Genomic DNA, 20,243 nt, shown 5'->3' with positions numbered 1-20,243 from the left:
CGCGTCTCTCTTGGTCCATTTTAGCGCCGATGCTACGTAATTTACGTGACTCATGAGGAAGGCGTGGTAAAGTCTGATAAGATTGCTCTCGCTGAGCCCTCCCCTGCGGTTGGTCACCCTGAGGATCAGCCGGAGCATGTTCTCCGCTTTGGACGTGAGCCGCTCAGAAGGTGAAATTTTCATCATTATATCCGATATGCAGTGAATAAAATAATGATATATAAGCTTTTTTTCTCATAGCCCCAATGCAAAAATTGATGCTCCTAAGTTGACTGATTGTTATAACTGATATATCGCTATATGTCACCTATCATGTCACCTACCATGTCACCTACCTATCAGCCCTAGGGTAGCTATACGATCGAGTCCCTCTACAATGTATAATTAATGTTAAGAGAGATTAATAAATCGAAAGATTGCCCACTGGTAGAATATTTAGCCAGGAAAGCAATTTGCACTTCCCAGAAAAGGAAATGCGCGGCAAAGAAACGCAGCAGCCTCTCACCATCTACAACTGCCATTTCATCCAAGGCTGCAAGGTCATCCAGATCTGCAAGAAGAATGTGTCACATGTGGTAAGAAAGCAACAACAAAAATTTGAAAAAAAAAGTGCGTTAGAGATAGATACAATGTACATTGCAGCCTATGTGCAAAAAAAAACTAAGAGGGTTTTCAAATACAGGCCATGTACGCACTGCAGAGGTGCACAATGCCGTGCACAGGAGCCGCATGGACTGGATGGAGGGGCGGCAGCTCGTCAGTGAAGACTCCATCCAGGGCCACCAAAGTGGCGGGCCTCGATTCGTCTGAGTAGTGGCGTGCGCTGTCCAAGCACAGGTCCAGGAGCAGCAACTGGCGATCTTCAGTAGCCAGGGCCATGCAGCCACCAGCCAGGCTGCCCAGTCCCTCTGCGCTAACCACGGAAAGGTGGGTGATCTGCAGAGTGGGACAAGAGAACGATTTCACTACAAGTTTCACTACATCATGACTTCCGCAAAGCATGTCGGTGGTAGTCTGTGGTGGGTTGAAGTGAAACTTCACTGAACAAGAAGTTTAAGCCCTCAGGTTTGTATCATGTCTTCAATCAATGATCATCATGACTTGTATTTCCTTTAAAGGGGCTCTCAAACACTTCTCAAGCCACGATTACCAGTCACGGATTGTGTAGATCAACAGTTCAAGAGATGAATGCAACAAGAATGGTAGCGATAGGAGTACTGTACAGCCGGTACTCCGTTATACAGCTGGTAAATGTAAAAATACAGTAAGAAAAAAAAAAAGAAGCCTTTTAACCAAATTTAGCGCAGCCTCCCGTCCCCATTCTTCTCTCATCCACTGATCTTCTCTGATTCCCTCGCTGCCACTGGTAAGAGCTTGAGACACCTATGTAGCAGAAGCTTGCATTCCATACTTGCCTGCTCTATGTTCACTAACTCCGATGTGCTGATGACACCTTTACTGTGGTGAAGAGCCATGTGGAGCTCCACCACGCCATCTTGTTTAAACAGTTGAACTACTCTCAGTAATACTGTAAGTATCGAGCTCCCCTGACCCGTCTGAATTAGAGCGGGCACTCCTGCATTGTTCCTTACAACAAGGCAGCGATCCCAACTCCTCGAGCTTGCGGTTGAGCTCATCGAGCGAAGGTGACAACTTTTTCTAAACACACAGCCTTACTGCTTCCTCTAGTTTCCCCAGCACGCTACGCACGTTCCAGTAATGTGTTGTGGGATGCAATAACGGCATTATTTCTGCCTGGCCACCTACGCGACTTCATGCGACGTCTAGGGTGGCAAGTGCTTCCAACTCGTGACAGGCTAGAGCGGTGGGGCGTTACGACATCACTGCCACCCCTCGGGAGCCTTCCTTCATAGCTTGCAAAGGCAGTTCATCACAGGAACACGAACAACAAAATGGGGGTGGAAATTTGCACCAGTTAACAACACTCACTAGTGTATTACATGCATGAAACAAGGCTGCTCATGAGCTTACACAAGTGAGCAGGGACGCTTTCACATAGATACACTACTTGTGTGTGCACTTTTCAATAACTGAGCAATGCTCAGAGGCCAGAGGCAATAGAGCAGCCAGCGCCCCTAGCCTGTATTGTAGTTTCTTTATTTCTTTTGTTTATTTTACGGCCGTGTATTTGGATAATATAAGAAGCACAGCAAAAAAATAACTTCTCGTTCTTCTCCAGTACACTAATATTAATCTATCATGTTTTTGCTTGAGTGCAGTGGTGATCTGCAAATTTGATTTAACCAATCTCGGATTCTGGCACAATCTTAAAATTTAATTGAAATATTTAATATTTTGATATCAGTGCTTTGACTTACACTAAAAGCCTCCCCAACCATCAGTCTACACAACCTCAAACAAAGTTTGAAGTGTGAGGCTTGAAAAGTACTTGAAGTGTCGATAATGCGCTACTAAGTAGAAAAGTATCGCTAATGTGCATGCTCTCTGGGACCTGGAAGTATCAGTTGCACAGCATTGAAGAAAGCAAAGGGACGCAAGACAGGTGACATTCATTGTTCTGAAACAAGATATGTCCCGAAGTGTGTAAGCTTCTTGAAGTGTATGGTAAGAAGCATGTGTTTAGTAAACTGCGCTTGTTGCACCCGCAATCAGCTGGAAGAGAGGCGAGAACAAAAATATTGTACAAGACAAGCAAGGTTCAGCAGACACATCTACCTATTCACTACCCAAGCTGCCTTCAAACCAAAGACGGTGGCGGAAGTTTGCCATCGTCATGGCGGTGACAGGGCTGTTGCACGTCACTCTAAATCTGGGGAAACCAGAGAAGTGCGAAAGCAGTGCGGCAAGCACCGCCAGCAGAACTAGTGTGGCCATGCTGGATTCGCAGTCAAGCCCACATATATCGAACACGTAAAAAGAACAGAAATTAGTTTGAAATATTGTGTAATTCGATATAGACCTTTATATATAGACTGACACAGACTAACAATTTTGAACACCAATTTATCGATGAAATGGACTCAGCTGCAGCTAACTTTGGAATCTCATTAATTCTAACGTGCTTAATTCGAACTTCTGGTTTATTCGAACTGATGTGGTGTTGTCAAAATCTGTATTTCAATGTGCAATAACAGCCATTAATTCAAATTCAGAAACGTCTGCGACGGTTCATTCGAACCTGCCACACCATAGACCACGTTTTAAGCAGTGCACCCACTCGCAGGGCAAGCAGGTGGGCGTAGGATCCAAGTTGTCCTCGTGCTCCCTTCACCCGTGTCGCGATTCACACTGTCGGCGATGAAAACCTAATTCTCAAGCCCTATAGTTGTGGTGGCACCTTCATCCACGGACGCGAACTTGTTGTCCGACGACCTGTCAACGACTTCTGGAAATGCTGATAAGTTGCTCCAAACTTTGCGGAAATTGACGACAGCTTTGTTGCACTTTTCGGAACACTCTTCCCAGTCATCGTTGGCGTTGCACAAACCGGCACAATGGAAGCAGTTATGGATCATTTACTTTCTCATGTCAGACTTCTTTTCTCTTCACACTCAACTGGATAATTTCCAACTTCGTGGTGAATGGCAGATTCTTGTGCCTTGCGCTAGCCATCATACAAAAACAAGATGTGGGAAAACAACACAATGAAACAGTAGCGCAAACTGCATAAAACTTGTGGGAATTATGCAGGTTCATATTTACCGCGCTCCTATGTGCGCCATGGAAGTGAGAAGAGCAGATGCCTTCATCCTCTGTTACTGCGTGGGAGGTCAGATAGCTTTCCCTACAGCGACAGAACCCTCTTGCAATCCGGTCGCAAACGTAGGCTGTCACATGGTAGTGGATCCCCGCGCCCATTGGAGCCCCCAAGCAAAGAACAAGGCTGGGTCGTCAAAACCGGTGCAGCCGGCAAACGCCCAAAAGGAGAAGACTACGAGCCACGACACAGGAAGGACCCCAGGTAAACATCTCATTCCTATCCTTTGTCGCACCCTGCCTTTGTTCGCCGCCCGACTCCAGCAAACGTCTTGGTCGTAACTAGCTTGCTTTCAAGCGCATCCTCTTGTTACAATAAACGTGGTTGTGCTTGTTATTCAACAGTGTGTTGTCATGTTTTTGCTTGTCCTGGTACCACTCTAACCCAGCCGAACAAGGCAAGCAATAGGGACATGGCATCAAGCCTAAGCCTTACCCATGAAGGCAACTTGAGGCAACTCCCTGTCTACAAGCTCCACCAGCCACAAGCTCTTGATTGGATGTGTGACAAAGTGCTGAGGGGCAGACCAGGATCATATTTCGTAGGAAGTTGTCCGCCCACAGTGCGGCAAGAGCCGCACAGGTGCAACCGGGCTAAACCAATTTTTCTGAGGGGATGTTGCAGGCTTGCCCAGTCGCAGCGCAGGAAAGCCAACGTGTGGGGCTGTTTGCGCTGCTTGAAGTTCAATATGTATATCAGCAGTGGCGGCTATTTTCGTTTGATGTAACCATACCTTTTGCTGTATATTCTCGTTGTAACTTAATGGTGTTTAGGAATTGTTCGATCTAAGGGATAATTCTGTGTAAACGGGTTTGATATAGTCAGGTTCGACTGCATTACAGATTGTCATTACTGGACTCAATACGTTTCGCACTAACAGGATTTTTTCTTGGGCAAGTTGGTGCTTAGCTTTCCTAGATATACTTGGTTGTGGCACGAGACGCATTTCATGAAAGGAGACAGAAAAAAGAAGACAGCTGCTGCTTCACCGTCTTTTTTCCGTCCCCTTTTCACATAATGTACAGCTGAACCTCGCAATAACAATATCTGTGGGGAACGCAAAAAAATGTGCTTTTGTGAGAATTTCATTGTTGCGAAATGAGACAGCACAGATAGGTAATGCATCGCAGAATGAAACTTTACTGTCAAAATTCCGTTAGCCTACTTTGGCAAGCTTTGCTTGAGGATGTAGAACCGCAGTGCTGACTGTACAAAATGCACCGCATGCGTCGATCAGCAGTGGCAGCACAGCAGTGGAGCAGTATTTTCGGTCTATTGCTTTTGGAGATACAATCACTTTTGTGACATTTCACGTAACTCGGCACTGGACGCACAGCAACAGCACTCCACGCAGGCAACAGCATTTCTCCCGTGCACGCTGTCACCCGTAGGCGCCGATGTGTCTGGTGCCGGGAGAAAGTGATCATGTCCTGTATAACCGAAGGTAGTCGATCGAGATTACAGCCCCTTCACGCAAATCTACGTCCGGCGCCGAACCCACACGTGATGTCTGTCGGGTGGAACCAAAACCAGCATTCTTGAAGCAAAGGATGCGCATTCCCGGACGATCGCTCAATCCCGGCCAGATGCGTGGCCCTCCATGCTGCGACCATCATCTCAAGCGCCATAAATAATTCCACGTTGGTGGGATGTGGATTTCCATGTTTTTGCTGCATTTTTCTCCCTGAGGCACACACTACGCACTGCTGCACTAGGTGTGCAAAAACCATCGTCACAAGTCGGTAGCAACATGCTTACCTCTTGAGACGGGCAATCAACAAACAAGATGGTGGCCACAATATGTTTCCAGTGCACGCGATCGCTTCCGGTACTTGGTTGTTTTTGTAAACAAGAATGGCAGTGCCTACGTGAGTGTAACATGGTGATATTTTACACAATTTTAGTGCAATGCAATTGCATTTGAGCACATTTTGGAGCCTGCTAGCCTTTTGCGAATAGGTAATATACAAGGTTACGTTCTGGAAAATATCGGTGATGCGGGATTGTAGTACAGCGACATTTCATTGCCAAAAGGTACGAAATGCATTGAATCCTATGGGCGTTCCCCGGGGATACGAAAATATTTCGTTGTCGCGGGATTTTGTTATCACAGGTTTTGATTGTATTTCGCACCATAATGAAGTACACCTAGGAAATTTCAAACTATGTTCAATCTTTACCAACAAAAATAAAAACATCTTAAGAACACTTGCAAATAAGACATTACTTAACAGGCTTAAGTAATTTGCCTGTGCACTCGGGAGCCACTTATGATGAGAAAAAAAATATCCCCATTGTCTCCATGTCACCGCCCTGTTGATGGTACACAGACTACAGAGACTGCATGCTGCTGGAGGTCTGAGGAACCAGAGTAGCTGTTTCAGCATGACACTCAAGAATGCCAGCACTATGTGGAAAGTATAAGGCACTATGTGGAAAGCATAAGGGACTTTGATAAGGGACCCATGCTTGTATCAACGCTTACTTTACTTAACCCTGTGCCTCCGGCCATCCACAGTGGATGCACCGCAACCCTCTGGCATATCTGTTCACAGTCAGGTCATAAGCAGGGCATTCTACCACCTCATGATGAATGGTAAATCTGGAGGTGCAACACTGCAGGCACATGATACACAAAACTGCTTCCTGCGCTCACTAGGCCATGCATTACAGGTGCAGTTGTTGGCAGGCCCAAGCTTCCAGTGCTGGTTGCCCATGGCAAATCTTTGTGCAGACACAGCACGGCCGAATGTTAAGCATCAACCCACCGGTGCAACGAGATGGATGGCGCGTATCACACGCCCGCTGACTGGATGGCACACGCAGAGCAAGGGTCCTCCCGAACCCCCGCGCACGGCCACCACCAGGTAAATGGACTCGCCCTTCGTCATCTCCAAAAACGGCCCCACAAGCGGCCGCTCCTGCCGCCCGACGTGGAGTTCGGAGTACAGGACACCCGTTCGTGCATTGTAGCCCCGCACCAACGAACCGCAACTCAGTGCTGCCCTCGAACCACCTGCAGTAGCACACAAAAACAAGCACCACCGCAATGGAACAAATTGCATACACTATGCCTGCACACACTGAAAGTGGAACTGCAAGTTAAGCTAGAATGCACAGATTTATCGGCAGTCTAGTCATAGAAATGTGCACGTAGGAAAAAGAGATGTGTTGCAGCAACCTCTCAACGCCCCTGCCTCTCCGAATGTTAGAGAAATTACCATAAAGATGTGTGCACTATACAAGGTCCTTTCTGTATAGGCACTGTCTAGAACATGGTGACCATTAGTCTTTCTGGTGCCTACAGCATACAAAAGCATGCTAGCATGCCGTTAGCATTAACACAAGAGCCTTGCCAATATGCTCCTTGTTCACACAATTTCTAAACTTGTGCACTTGCAGTGCAAAACATCAAAAACATTCATTTATACCATGTATTTCTCACTATAACACCATTTTTTGAACTGTCAGTGAAGTACTACTGTGTTCCCTTCGTGACCACTCTGGCTGCTAGGGGGCAACAGTCGTAACAATGATGGTGACAAATGAAAAACAGCACGACGACAAGCTACAATGGGACAGAAAGTCCTCCATCTGCAATTTTTCTTGTGACAACAATTACACAAGCAACCTGCTCATCGAGATTTGGAGGCCCCGCGATCTGCTGCAGAGGCCAGGGCAGATGTGTTTAATAAATGTGTCAGGCCTCCGGAGGCACAGGTGGTATGCAGGCTTCAGAAAACTATGAAGCCAATTGTGCTTTGCATCTCGCCTAGATTCGTCTGGAGACTTGCCTCATCCCCAAACAATAACTGTCATCTATCGAGACCTTAAAGGGCCTCTCACCAGGCCCCTGAGCAAATTTTGGTCATACACTAGAAGTTGTTACGTGTCCTTTAGGGAGTGCTCCGCCGAAAAAAATTTTCAAATCGGCTCATTAATGGCCAAGATAGATATATTTCAGTGCCGCGAACCCATGATTTCAGCAGGCGGGCTCCAATGCCAAGCAAGACGCTCTCTCCACTCGCCCCATCTAGCTTCCGCAAGCGAAATTCCTTCCCTGTGTTCTCCCATACCAGACCTCGAGGATCGCTTGACGCATACGTCACTTCATTTTTTTCTCCTCGTATTTTTTTTTTTTTTCGCTACGCATTTCCGCGCGAGCTATTGTCTCGTTTTTATGCACTGTGCACAAGGAAACATGACCAGCGTTACAGTTCAGTACTACACGAATACTGAGGCAGAACAAGCGGATCGCAGAGCATGATCATGCCGCTCGAACACAGTAGAAAATGGCATAGTTTCGGTACCTGTGCCAGAGACCGCACGACCGTGGGAACAAGCAGACGAAGCGGAAGTACATCTCTTTTGCTTCAATGCGAAGTAAAACAAAAAACATGCAGGTATTCCGTTTGTGTTTTATTATTTCTCTAAACTGAAATTCGTCAATTCAAGCAACAGATCGCATAGGTAACAGATGCTGCCTTGAATAATTCTCGAAGTCACGTGTCACCACGGCCGACGTCGCACTGCGGACACGACTACGTAGACGCAGGGATGCGAGTACATCACCGTCCGGTTTGAAATTTTCAGATATTTCTGCGGCGCGCAGCGATGTAATACTTTGCAGACACATTCGTTACCGCTCAATGTATGCTCTGCGCTTGTCAGCTCAAAATGGCCAGACCTGGTGAGGGGCCCTTTAACCTATTCAACAGTTTTGCTGAATATTGTTGCTGTATCACCAATGAGCATTTGTGCAATTTGCCTCAAATGTGATGATGTGATTGTGATTTGCCTCAAATGCCTTGATGAAAATGAACACCATTTAAAACTGAAAATGTAAGAAACCTTCTTTTCACCCCAATGTCCCTTTTTCATAGCACCTTGCTGCATCCTGAAGAAGCTCTCATTGCTACCACCGCTAATTGTAATTACAAACAAATAATGCAACATGTCTTTTAATGTTTTTTCCCAGTGTCTGAACAGCTATTAAAGAGATTTTGAGAAAAGTTAATGATGGGGTTCTTTTCTTTTTACTTTTAAATAGTGTTCATTTTTGTAACAGCTTTGCACATGAGGCAAATTGTAAAAATGGTAATTTGCGATACAGTAACAAAATTCATCAAAATTGGTGAATAGGTGAAGGCCTCGCAGCTCACCAAATTTCAAAAGGCTACATTCATTCGTTTAGTGCATAAAAATTCGTACATACAGCAACTTTTGGAAAGTATCAAATTAAGGAATTTTTCTAAAACACTTCTGTTTTGCACAGAAACTTCAAACAATTCTAGCTGACCCTTCTTTACGTATACATTTCACAAACAAAAAATTTATTCTTTGTAGCCACATTTTTTGTTTCACATTGTTGTGAATTTGCAAGAATGCCCGGTGCATGAAATTGGCACTACCACACTGAATAATTTCGCTATTCTTTTCCTTCTAAATTATTCATTTAGCAAGGAAGTCAACTTCACTTTCGTGCTATCGAGCGATAGGCGTATAAAATATTCAGTTGGAATATAAAATATCAATTTTTTGACCCATGTTGATCACTCGTGGAGTTGCCCAGCAGCGAGAATTTTGCCTAGAAGTGTGGCTTCACAGCAGCACATGCCACGAAGCCGCATTACTGTAACTCGTCACTCATGCGTTAGCTCAGTGTGCGTGCGCCGCCTAACACAACCCTGCACCTAAGTCCTCAATCTGAACTCCATTTAATTTGAGCGAACTGCCTGGCCCCTTTGGTTTCCAATTGTCGAGATTCGACTGCATTACAAATGTTCAATGTGCCCAGGATGGTCATAGAGCACTTTGTCAACCAATTGAGTGTGCCTAGTTATTTCCTTCTTTCCACTGCACAATTTTTACAAGAGCATGGCTGTTTTCAAACATGGATTCCTACGTTCCCCATGCACCTGAATGCTGCAGTGGTGACGCATACTGCAGCTCGTCTTTGTTTCTTTCATCAAACATTTACAACTCCTTACCACTGCAGTCATCGATGTGCAGGCTAGCAACTACTGGTCACAGCCAAGTAACTGGGCAGCAACAGCCTGATTTAAGAAAAAGAATTCATCCAACAGTCTGTTTTCATGTTGGTATAAATAAATGTTACTAGGAATTCAATAAAAACCCGGAAAAGTATGAGTGATCTTTAAGGCAATATCAAAGTTTCCCTGCTATGTGTAGAATAGTATCTCACCTAAGTGCTTCCAAGAGCATTACCTACTAATCCCTGGGTGGGTTTATCCCGGTTATGCTCAGAGGCCCCTCAAAAATAAAATGCAAGCTGTATAATGTACTTTGCAGAAGATGCAAAAATAATGTGCAGTACAAATCCCAATTTTGTGAATGAGCTTTATTTTTACCAACACCAATGCCATCAGACAAACTTGCTGCGTGACAGTGTGAACAAACCACATAAGATCAATGAGAAAATTGGCAAAAATAATCAATTTCATACACTTTTCAAGGGAAAAAAAAAATGGTTAAAAGGGGGGAAAATAGTTAAAGATTAGCAGCAGCATCAGATCTGTGACATCACAATCACAGTCTCTTAACGTGGAATGCCCACTTACGTTTACCATTTACTACGCATTTTTGGCATATAGGAGAGCTGCCCACTGTGATGAAAAACTAAATATTAGGTTGGCTTGGGTCAATAAAAAGTCTATTCGATTCAGCCAAGTTTCTCTGCACCGTCTGCACTTATTCACGGTGCACTGCACCTAGGCCTTCGATTCCCCGAGGTGCAGGGGTGCACCCTGCACCCCCGTCCTCAATTGAACGGGGTGCAAGGCAAGGTGCCGCCACAGTGCAGCGAGTGGGTGCAGCCCGGCACACCATAACTGGCACCCCCTGCACCTTTTCGTTTGTGGTGCCGTGCACCTTTTTCTGAATCGAACAAACCTAAAATGAGACGCACACGAACATGCAAACACACAACCACATCATACAGCCCTCATATGTGCACACACATGCACGCTGAAGCCTTCAACAGATCCTTGTTACTATTTTTGTTTCACTTGTGTTGAGATACACAGCAAAAAAAAAAAAAAAAAAAAAAGCAGCAGGAGATGAGGCACTTCTTACATTGATTTATGTGTGCTGTGACAGTGCTCTCCAGATGACTCTGAGCAGCACTGTCAATGAGTGCCGGCTGGAACCGCGATAGCTCGGCCACACTTTCAGGGGGCACCAAGGACAGCGGCATGTTGCTGCGAACATGTGAACAGTCACAGCATGTTACACATTCAGTAACACACCAGACACACATAAAACACAGGCACACCTAAGTCCGCTCTGCAACTGGCAAGCTAAGGTGCGGTGCGTGAAAAACTTGTTCCACTGATTTTTTTTTTTGCTCGTTTCTCAGAGGAACGTGGATGAACCCCGGAAATGTAAGCATACAACACCTCTAAATTGGTCGTAAATGAGGGTCTAGCAATTTTCATTTAACCCCTGATTAAGACACACAAACCTTAAGAATTTGCCTGCATGTCACTCACCCCTAACATTTTCCACATTTCTCAAAACATGAACTTTCGTAAATGGCCTAATTTTTCGAGAAAACCGCGAAAACATTCATATGTTTTTGAGAGCTTATAGGCGCATTAACGGGCGAAATGCGAAAACGCCTGTGTACCATAACAGGGTACACAGCCTAAACCTAACCGAGTGGTTAGCTGACGAAGCTAAACATGTGACAGTTACATCCGCACTAGCACAGGCAAATGCTTCAAATGTGTAACGGCCTTGCATTTCTGAAGCACAGGCAGAAGCTCAGCTCGATCACGCACGCAGTTTCGGTCCGACTTTGGTCGCCGTTAGGCCCCTAATGCTTGGCAATGAGCCAAGCATTGCCTGCAGTAAATATGGTTTACAGATTTTACATCTCACACTGCAGCCTGATAGCTACATTTCGCTGATCATCGCAGTAAATATAACTCAAGTCGAATGCGGAAAGCATTCGAGACGCTAACAAGGCGACTGCGCAACATTGTGTAGGCGCGCCAGAATTTAAAACTCGCGCCCAAGGGTGGTGCTGAAAGTTCAACGTTCGTTCACAGCTGCTGGTTTATGCACGCACCAGCAAAACCAACTCCGGGGTACCCTGGCATGCGCACAAAATTTTTTTATAGCACGTAAAAGCGCTCCGTATGACGGCACCAAAATGCGACAGCTACGAACGCCGGCAGGACCGGCTCGGCCCCCGGATACCTGCTCGCGAAGCGTGCAAAAGCTCGAAGATGTAAGGAACTGGATACATAAATCATGAAAGACGCTGCGATTTGACAAAATTAGTGCAAAGGATATCACGCACCACTCGCTACATTCAGGGAGACGCTACGGAACGCTTCGCTATGTAGCGGCGAGCGCGCATTCGACGACCTCGTGCGCAGCGCCGGCGAAATTCAGCGTGCCACGCGGACCTCCTTGTCATCTTATTAGGGTGACATCGCAAGTGCGCCCCTTACCTTTAGTCGATTTAGTTGCACAGACTATCCAGCCGCAGTCAGATACATTTGCATAACTTCACGCATCACTCTCCCGACGAAAATCACACTTCGCGACTAGAACGCCGCCATTTACAGAAATAAAAAAAAAAGAAGCATTGTCACGTGTTGAAAAGTGCCGATGATGATGCTTTGGCACATTCTGAAGCATTTCAATATTGTAAGTTCCCGAGAGTTATTTTTTTTATGCAATGCTTTGTTATGCTTACTACTATAGTTGAATGTGTAATTGTTAGCGTGTGATATTCTGAAAAGCACTTTGCCTGTGAACACACCCTTAAGTTTAAACAGAATAACTTTAATAGCGCTTTGTACTTCATAAAAAAACGGCAAATGCGCATTTACTGCATAATGCAGAACAATATTTTATTTGTACAGCAGCGTCATTTTGGCAAAGAGAAATTCAGAAAAAGAAAAAAAGAAACTGTGGTGGAAGTGGACGAAACAAAAAGATAAACAAAGTGAATGAGGGGTGAGAGAGAGCAATAGGATGAAAGCACGAAGCCAATGGGAGAAACTGGAGGGAAAGCGTCTCAAAAAGAGCGAGAAGGGGGGGAAAAGAGAGAAAGCGGAGAGGAGAGGAGAAGCATAGCAGCCGGGGGGCGCGCAGGACGTGTCGACGTTTCGGATATTTGGGAGATGACCCCCCGACGCAAAAATGACGTTACGGAAACCCGGTAGGCCGGACTCCGTTTGAAAAATCCCGACACCCGCCCGCCCGCCGGAGGAGCGAGAAACTCAGCCGCCGCTTCTGGGACGTGTTTGTCCTTTCACGCGCGTTGTTGGAGTAAGTAGAGAAGAGACGCCGCATCTCTGTCCGACGACGTTACGCTTCTTCTCTGGAGCTGATCACCAGGGTTGGGTCCGGCTCCGTCTTCGTTATTCCTGTAGCTCGCACACATTTTTTTTATTGTTCACCTGCGAGTGCCTGCTGTTGTCCGATCGCCTCAACTTGCACCGCCGTCCTACGCCTCAGGCCAGGTAAGGTTCCTGCTTTTATCAATTTTTGTTCTGAAGCGGTGTGCGCAGCGTAATCCTGTAGTGCGGATGACAAGGGAGTGAAATCGTACCTTCAGACGAGCGCTGCATCTTGCAGTGGCCGGCGGTTCTTTCTCCTCTGCGAAAAGATGCGGGGTGGGTTCCCACCTCGTAAATCGCCGCATATCGGATCGAACTGAGCTCTGAGTACACTGGAACAGCACGAATTCCTTGTGCGCGTGAACTAACGGTAACGGAGGCGACGTTACTGCGTTTTGGTTAAACGTCTGACCTGCGAGAGCACAAAACGTTGTCCTTAGGGGCCATTTTAGGCTTGCCGGCGCTTTTGCATCGCGTCGGCAGTGTTGCAGTAAGGAACTTTTCTTTGGCTGGGCGTCTTTGTCACTGCTGTTGCGAAGCGCTTTCGGCTGGAGAAGCAGTGCACGCTTTCACCAGACATGTCTGCAAAGGCCGGGCGGCGCGCTCCAACGGGCCGATCACTCGCAAATGTGTGCAGTGACAAAGAACGCACCGCGTACTGCAAGTTTTGGGTGAATGTGTATGTGCGCGCTTACACTGGCCGTTCTTGCGACCGTTGTCCATCCCGTTTGTTATTGTTACTTTGGAAAAACGCATATTTAAGACGCACGCAGCGATTTCCTGCACGACGAATCATCGCACATATAACGGGTTGTCTGAAAAAGAACCGTTAGCTGCGTGTCAGTGAACCTTCACGACTTGTCAGTGGACTAACTGGTTTTTTGTGGAGATTCTACTTCGTGGTGTTTCGTTGTTGTTGAAACGCGTTGAAAATAGAACAGACTGCAAGCTTTCGAATTGAGCCCTAAATAACGAGATGAATATGCGCGAAACTTTTTGTTTGTACCGTAATTTCGGCCGTCACGTGTCTGTGACTGACGAGTTATTTTTAGCAGTCTGGGATGTAACGTCTCGGTATAGTCTCTCAATACGCAGACAAGAACATATGTTCAGCATACGGAAATTGACGATTTCTTTGTTTGTTTTGCGTGAAGTCGTAGCTTGGCCCAAATCTATGTTGGGTCGCACGGTCACGTCACGTAGCTGTGTCATGGAAATCGAGCAAGTCTTTTTGGTCGCTGTTATCTCGCAACTGTGCGACTCTTACGAAGCGCGGATACGGTGTGGTTTTCGTGGCGGGTGGGGGGAGCCGCCTTCTGACGCGACTTTCATGATCGTTTGCTTGTAAACTCAGAGCTAAACGATCGTCCCGGCCGCGTACACCTCCCAGAAAACGCCCAATCTCGGCGAACTGCCTCTGCTTGGAGTTAGACTGAAATAATCCGACGAAAGCGCGTGCGGTGCACACACACACACAAGAGAGAAAGAGCGTTCCCATAAACTGCGCCACGGTCGGGCCCAAACTCTGTGTTATTGTTCCCTCATCCAGTATCCCCCGAGGCTCGCCTGTTTTGGTGGGGGGCGACCGCGGTTGAGAGGGGATGCCCGATAGGAGAGCGCTGACGATGGTTGGGGCGGAAAGGACAAATAAAATAAAGTCGGCGACGATGTAAGATGTCGGGGACATGGATGCGAGGAGGATGAAGCTCGAGGAGGAATCTCGCGCGTCCCCCGCGAAAAGGAATGTGTCGCTCCTTCTAGGAGCTGGGCGTCGCGCGCTTCTTCCACCACGGTTTCGAGCAGTTCTGGTCAGGGAAAACAAACAAACTAAAAAAAAGACGAAGAGAAAGTGCAGAATGTAAGGAAGCTGGTGACGACGCAGGTGCCAAGAGCTATTTGAAGACAAGTGCACGCGGGGCTAACGAGGACTACTTCCTCCCGTCTCGCAGCGAGCTTTGGTGACGCGCGCGCGTTAGCAGCTGGTTTTGGTTTGCTTCGCCAGCCGTGTACGCGATTTAGATGCGCGACAGCTTCCTGTAGCTTGTCCCGTCGGATGTACCGCAGGTTTCCTTGCAAGTCCCTTGAACAAAGAGAGAGAGTGAGAAAGGACTCTTGTGCTTCATCGTAAACTTGGAATTCGCTTCCGGAAAGGGAAGAGAGAGAGATAAAAAAAAGCAAGCATTTGAAGTCGTTTATTAACATCGTTCCTGTTTTCCGGGCTGTTCTTTTTTGTTTTTGTACAGCGGGTTAAACAGACTTATGTCAGAAAAAGCCCGACTACGAGAAAATCCTGCTAAATTCGTGGCGTCATACTGACTTTTAGCCGGTGCGACTTGTGCGTAAAACCAGTCATGTTCCTTGGCCTTCATTTTCTCCACTAATGAACTTTTCTCCCTGACAGGAAATACCCACGTAGCGGAGTAGATATCGAGGCCGCGATTTTGTAGCGATGTAACGGGCAGAAATGAACGGGCAGCGCTGTCTCTCTCTCTTTTTTTTTTTTTTTTCTTTTTCAGGAGAGCAGTCACCTCGCAAGAAGTGCGTCCGGACACGCCCTCGTCCGTTTTAGTGCGGCAGCACGCGCTCGTGAAAAGTTCTGAGATCGGGTTGCACTGTAGAGTTTTCAGTGGTGAAACTGCTGCTACCTTGCTCCGAAACTGCTACAAAGTGCGGTGTCTGCTACATGCTGCTACAAAAGCCCGATCTTGGCCAAAATTGCTCCATGTCTGTTCCGGGAGGGTTCTCTGCGGGTATCGATTGTGAAAACGAAACCGCAACTTGTGCTCCGCGTTCATGGGCGTATGGCGTCGCGCCCACATATCCGTCGTTTTCTGGGCGTGGGTTAACAAAACACGAAAAAAAAAAACGGGCTGTCGCTTTGTTCGTTTGTGTGAGAAGAACATAATTACGGCTTGGAACACGTTTTAATGCGGCTCGGTACGCGCTGTCTACACTTCGACGATAACAAATACTCCAAAGACCTTCGTTATCTCCACTGAATTCTAGTCTTTGAAGATCTTTGGCGAGTTTAGACCAATTTGGGGATCGTGGATTCTGAGCACCTAACCACATTCGTCTCGTCAGATTAGACTATTTGAGACCTTCTAGTTCACGTAGGACAACGAAAAAGGCGCCAAAATGAAGCTTGGGAACAAAAAGCACTAAGCGCAAAAGGGACGACATGAAAACCAGGTGCGCTTGTCCAAAATCGGAACAGGACACGTGACCTTACACGACAAAAAAACGTAGGCCAACCTCGTATATTGTGCATTCTAAAAAGAATGAAAATGAAGTAAATGTTAAGTGCTCTATAGAATAAGAGTAAGATGCTAACAAAACAGTGTAAAGCGGCGTAGGTGGAGTTGAAGCGACTGGACAGCGGTTGAAGTCGAAGAAGGAAAGACAAGGCCATATGGAGGAGGCCCTCTTCCCTCCTGAATAACAAATATGGAAAAACATGGGACATCGAACCCCGTGGTACACAGATACGTCCCGGAAGGCATTGTCTTGCTTGATGTCAACCGCTGTTGAGTCGCCTTTTCTATCTCTCTTTTCGAAGTGAAAGTTCGGTAGCGTCTCTGAAAAACTTGGCCGAACTAATGCCTGTAGTCATTCCACCTCAGAGTATCCTCCTTGATGGATAAGTAAAGCATCCTGCTGTCTGAAAAGGGTGGACGCTCTCCTGCGGAAATAGTACATGACTTCTAGCAGATTGTTTTAAACTAGTGTTGGCTGATAGGACGGAGAAGACCCCCCCCCCTAATTTATGAAAGCTCCTCCGAGCTTACCACACGGAATTGCGTATGTAGAAAGAGGCTTTAATGTGAAAATAGGTGCATGATGCAAGAGCGAACCAGCCGTTCAAGGTTTGGGCCGGGTTTAAGACAGATTCCCTTAGACGTGACCCAAAGCAGCGAACTCGCGCTAATGAAAATCGGGCTTCGGTGCTGTCACACGTACATGAATCGGCGCATGGTGTTTAAGGTGGACTAGGCACTTTAACAGAAGAGACTGCAAATGGAAATTAATTCATTCAAGATGCTGAGAACGCCGGACTACACCTAGAAAAGCAAATGAAAGCATTTTCTTTTTTCGAGATATATATATATATATATATATATATATATATATATATATATATATATATATATAGGTCAAGCTCCCCTCAAGAACAGACATAATAAGCTGTCAGAGGGTATTGCAAACCAGGAGGCACTTAATGGGGAAAAAAAAAGAAAAATTAGAGACAACATTAACATTATAAAGGCGTCGACAGTTATCACCCGCTTGTGTGTGCCGTTTTTGAGAACGTATCGAGCTTATGTGTGAATGAATATATTACTATGTACTGCCAGCTCATATACTGCATTACTTGTCTTTTTTATGCTGTTTAAAATAAACTGAAAACGTGTGGGGCCCTATATTGTTTCTGCGCCTCGTGCAACGACCCAAAACTGAGCTCTATGCAAACGCTCTTTTTTTTTTTTTTTTTTTTTTCGTGCTACAAAGGCATGCTCTAAAAGGCATTTTCCCCGTTCCACCACTGATTTTTTTTTTTTATGTGCGAGTGGCAGGCACTTTGTGCGGTAACATCGCTTTTACGATCGAATCGTGCAAGGGCGCAACCGTGGTCGCCTGTCAGTGGCGACCTTCGTTTTCTAGTCGAGAGAAGTCGTCGTCGTTGCCGTGTCTGTCGGACGAGGAAGTAAGAGGAGCCACAGGCTTCGAGGCGGGAATAAAAGGGCGCGGTCGGGAACCCCGGCCGCCTTTGTTGCCCGCCTCCCGGTGGCGACTGCGGGAGAACCAGGGGGGGGAGAGAGAGGGGGTGGGGTTAGGCGGGGGAGGTTGAGGCCGCGCTCGGTACTAGGCATGCAGGGGACCGGCCTTTTGCGGCTCGTGTGTTCTCACGGTCCCGCGTTGCAAGGACGCCCCCGAATTCCGATCGCGCCCGTGCCGCGGCAGCGTATGTACCTTATGTTCCGACCTGCTGCTTGGACTTTTCTCTGTTCTTTTTTTTTCGTTTTATTTGCGTCGCGTTTTTAGCCAAGCGAGAGCCGACGCAGAAAGGGGCCGACGTCACAAGTATCGCGTACGAAGCCAAGTGCATCACGGCGCGCCGCGTGTTAGGTGTGCTTGTAGTTATACTGTATTACATGCTACCGACCTTTGGTGACATATGCAGTAACTCTACGCGTATACTGTATGTGTGGCTGCAGGCAGTTCGCAGCAATGTTCGCGACTCCGAAAGCCGGTGCACCCTTCCTTACCACACACACTGCAGTGTCTATGTGTTAAGAGGGCATCCCCCCCCCCCTTTTTTTTTTCTTCTTTCGCAGTCATTTTTTGTACAGCTTCCTTGCGCTACAGACGAGGACGGACACTCGCAGCTATTCTTGTTTGTCGGTGCGCTGTCGCGCTGGGAATATTCTATTACGCATCAGCAGCTAGCCCAACGCTCAACTTTGGTCATTTCTGTGTGTCTTTCCTTTTGCAATCCTTTGAAAATGTGACGGCGCTCATTATAGTGCGTTGATCGCTTCTTCTTTTTTATTTTTTTTTTTCCTGACTTGTTTTGCAGCAGAACGTTTCCAGACTCCAGCTTTGTCGTTGCCTTCACGGTTCTTCAAGTGCCAACTGTGTCTACTGGGGCGCAATTAGATAGGATGGAGTAAAAAAAGGCGTGAGGGGTGGGAGGTTCTTCTGCAGTATTTCTAAAATTGTGCTATTCGTTGGTCCTGCCTCGTTATTCCGAGTTACAATGCATCAGCTCGGTATACAGAACCACCGACGCAGCAGCTAAACAAAAGTAAACGACGCACCACCCCGCCAAATTCTAATCTGCTTTTGCGTGGGCGGCCGGCAGAGTCGTAAGATGGGCCGCGCGGCGTACTCAAGAACGGCAAGGCGTGCTTGTAAAGCTAAACTAATATGGCTGCGTTTATTAGAGAGTTTTAGATTGTAGCGTAACATGCTTGCGTTAGCATGAGCGTATTCCGCACACTAAACCATTGCGGGACGCTATTCCGTGCTAGTCAGAACTTTAGAGGAACGTCGTTAAAGTTGGATGTGTTAGTCGAGTTGTATCGGTAAATCACGTTTGCGCAGCAGCGAAACGGGTAAAAGGCGCAGAAGGGCGACAAGTCACTGTAGTTCCCGCGCTAGCTCCCTCCCCGTGACGTAATATGGGACCGGACGGTTATATATTATCGGCGGAGGTCTGTTTCGACCGTGTCCTTTTCGTTCCGAAGCGGCTAAATACTCGACTTGGCCAGTTTCTATTTTTCCTGCACCGAAACGGACCGTGAAACTAGAAAATAGTTTGAAATCTGTGACGTCATGCTGACGTACCGGCAGCCGTAGAGGTCTTGGCGCCAAAGTCGAAAAAGTTTAGCGTTCATTTTACCGAGAATAAAGCTTCTTTGTTTTTCTTTCTTTATTTCTTTTTTGGCCGAATGGATTAAAATGGAATTTTGAAAGACTATTTGGTCAGTGAAAGCAGATTTAGTGCTGCGGTTTAGTAACAATTTAACGAACAATTTAACGAGCTAATAGGGGTCTAAATAGAACCGGTTGGGTGGGGGCAATCTGCGCGACTCGGATCGTATCGCGGAAACGGGCACAAATCGTGCGCCGGGCGGAAACGGGAGCCCGGAGTCGGCCGGGCAGAGGCAGTAAGGGAGAGAGAGAGAGAGAGAGAGAGACGGCGCGTTCACACTGGGCGGCAGCGGCGGTCACGAACGTAGTCACGAAATGCGACGCCGCTAGTGGTGCAACGGCCCACTGAGAGAGGCCGCGCGTCGTGTTTGCGTGCGACCGGCGCGAACGTGAAGTGTGCGTGCCTGTGACGGCGCGTGAACCGGCGGTCGTGCCGCGAACAGGCGTTTTAAACCGCTCTTGTCACGGCTTTCCTTGGTTCCGTTTTTATCCTTCCCCACGTGCATCGTGTTTTCCAGCACGACCGTTCTGGTGCGGGGGGGGGGGCACGAAATTTACCGTTGTGCCACGCTCTAAGGAGGGGGGGGGGGGTACTCCGAGAGGTGAAAGTGCTGTTCCGCAATTGGGCGTGTGGCGATGATGCGGTGGTACAGTAGCAAGCGACAAGACCTCGCAAAGGAAAAGCGGCACTG

At 47.1% G+C, this 20,243-nt stretch overlaps 2 protein-coding genes across 4 annotated transcripts in view; one reads left to right on the top strand and one right to left on the bottom strand.

Moving 5' to 3' along the window:
• The window catches only part of LOC126537748 (protein ELYS-like), a 167,449-nt gene extending 155,103 nt beyond the window's left edge, over nt 1-12,346 (bottom strand). Inside the window, exons 1-5 of one of the 3 annotated variants that reach the window (XM_055074524.2) lie at nt 12,220-12,346; nt 10,835-10,959; nt 6,508-6,755; nt 696-936; nt 506-550 (exon numbers count right to left, since the gene is read on the bottom strand). In XM_055074524.2, the coding sequence (XP_054930499.1) occupies nt 506-550; nt 696-936; nt 6,508-6,755; nt 10,835-10,955 (655 nt within the window). In that variant the 5' untranslated portion in view covers nt 10,956-10,959; nt 12,220-12,346. The remainder of the gene's footprint in view (nt 1-505; nt 551-695; nt 937-6,507; nt 6,756-10,834; nt 10,960-12,219) is intronic. The other 2 variants (XM_055074523.2, XM_055074522.2) reach the window with 2 other exon arrangements.
• Nucleotides 12,347-12,548: 202 nt separating this feature from the next.
• The window catches only part of LOC126537902 (fumonisin B1 esterase-like), a 32,295-nt gene continuing 24,600 nt past the window's right edge, over nt 12,549-20,243 (top strand). The window contains exon 1 of the mRNA XM_050185006.3: nt 12,549-13,239. The gene's annotated coding sequence lies outside the window, so the exon portion shown is untranslated. The remainder of the gene's footprint in view (nt 13,240-20,243) is intronic.

Source organism: Dermacentor andersoni, chromosome 4 (genome assembly GCF_023375885.2).
Source record: "Dermacentor andersoni chromosome 4, qqDerAnde1_hic_scaffold, whole genome shotgun sequence".
Taxonomy (NCBI): Eukaryota; Metazoa; Arthropoda; class Arachnida; order Ixodida; family Ixodidae; genus Dermacentor; species Dermacentor andersoni.
Note: the sequence above shows the minus strand (reverse complement) of the source record. Positions and strands in the feature narration are given on the sequence as shown.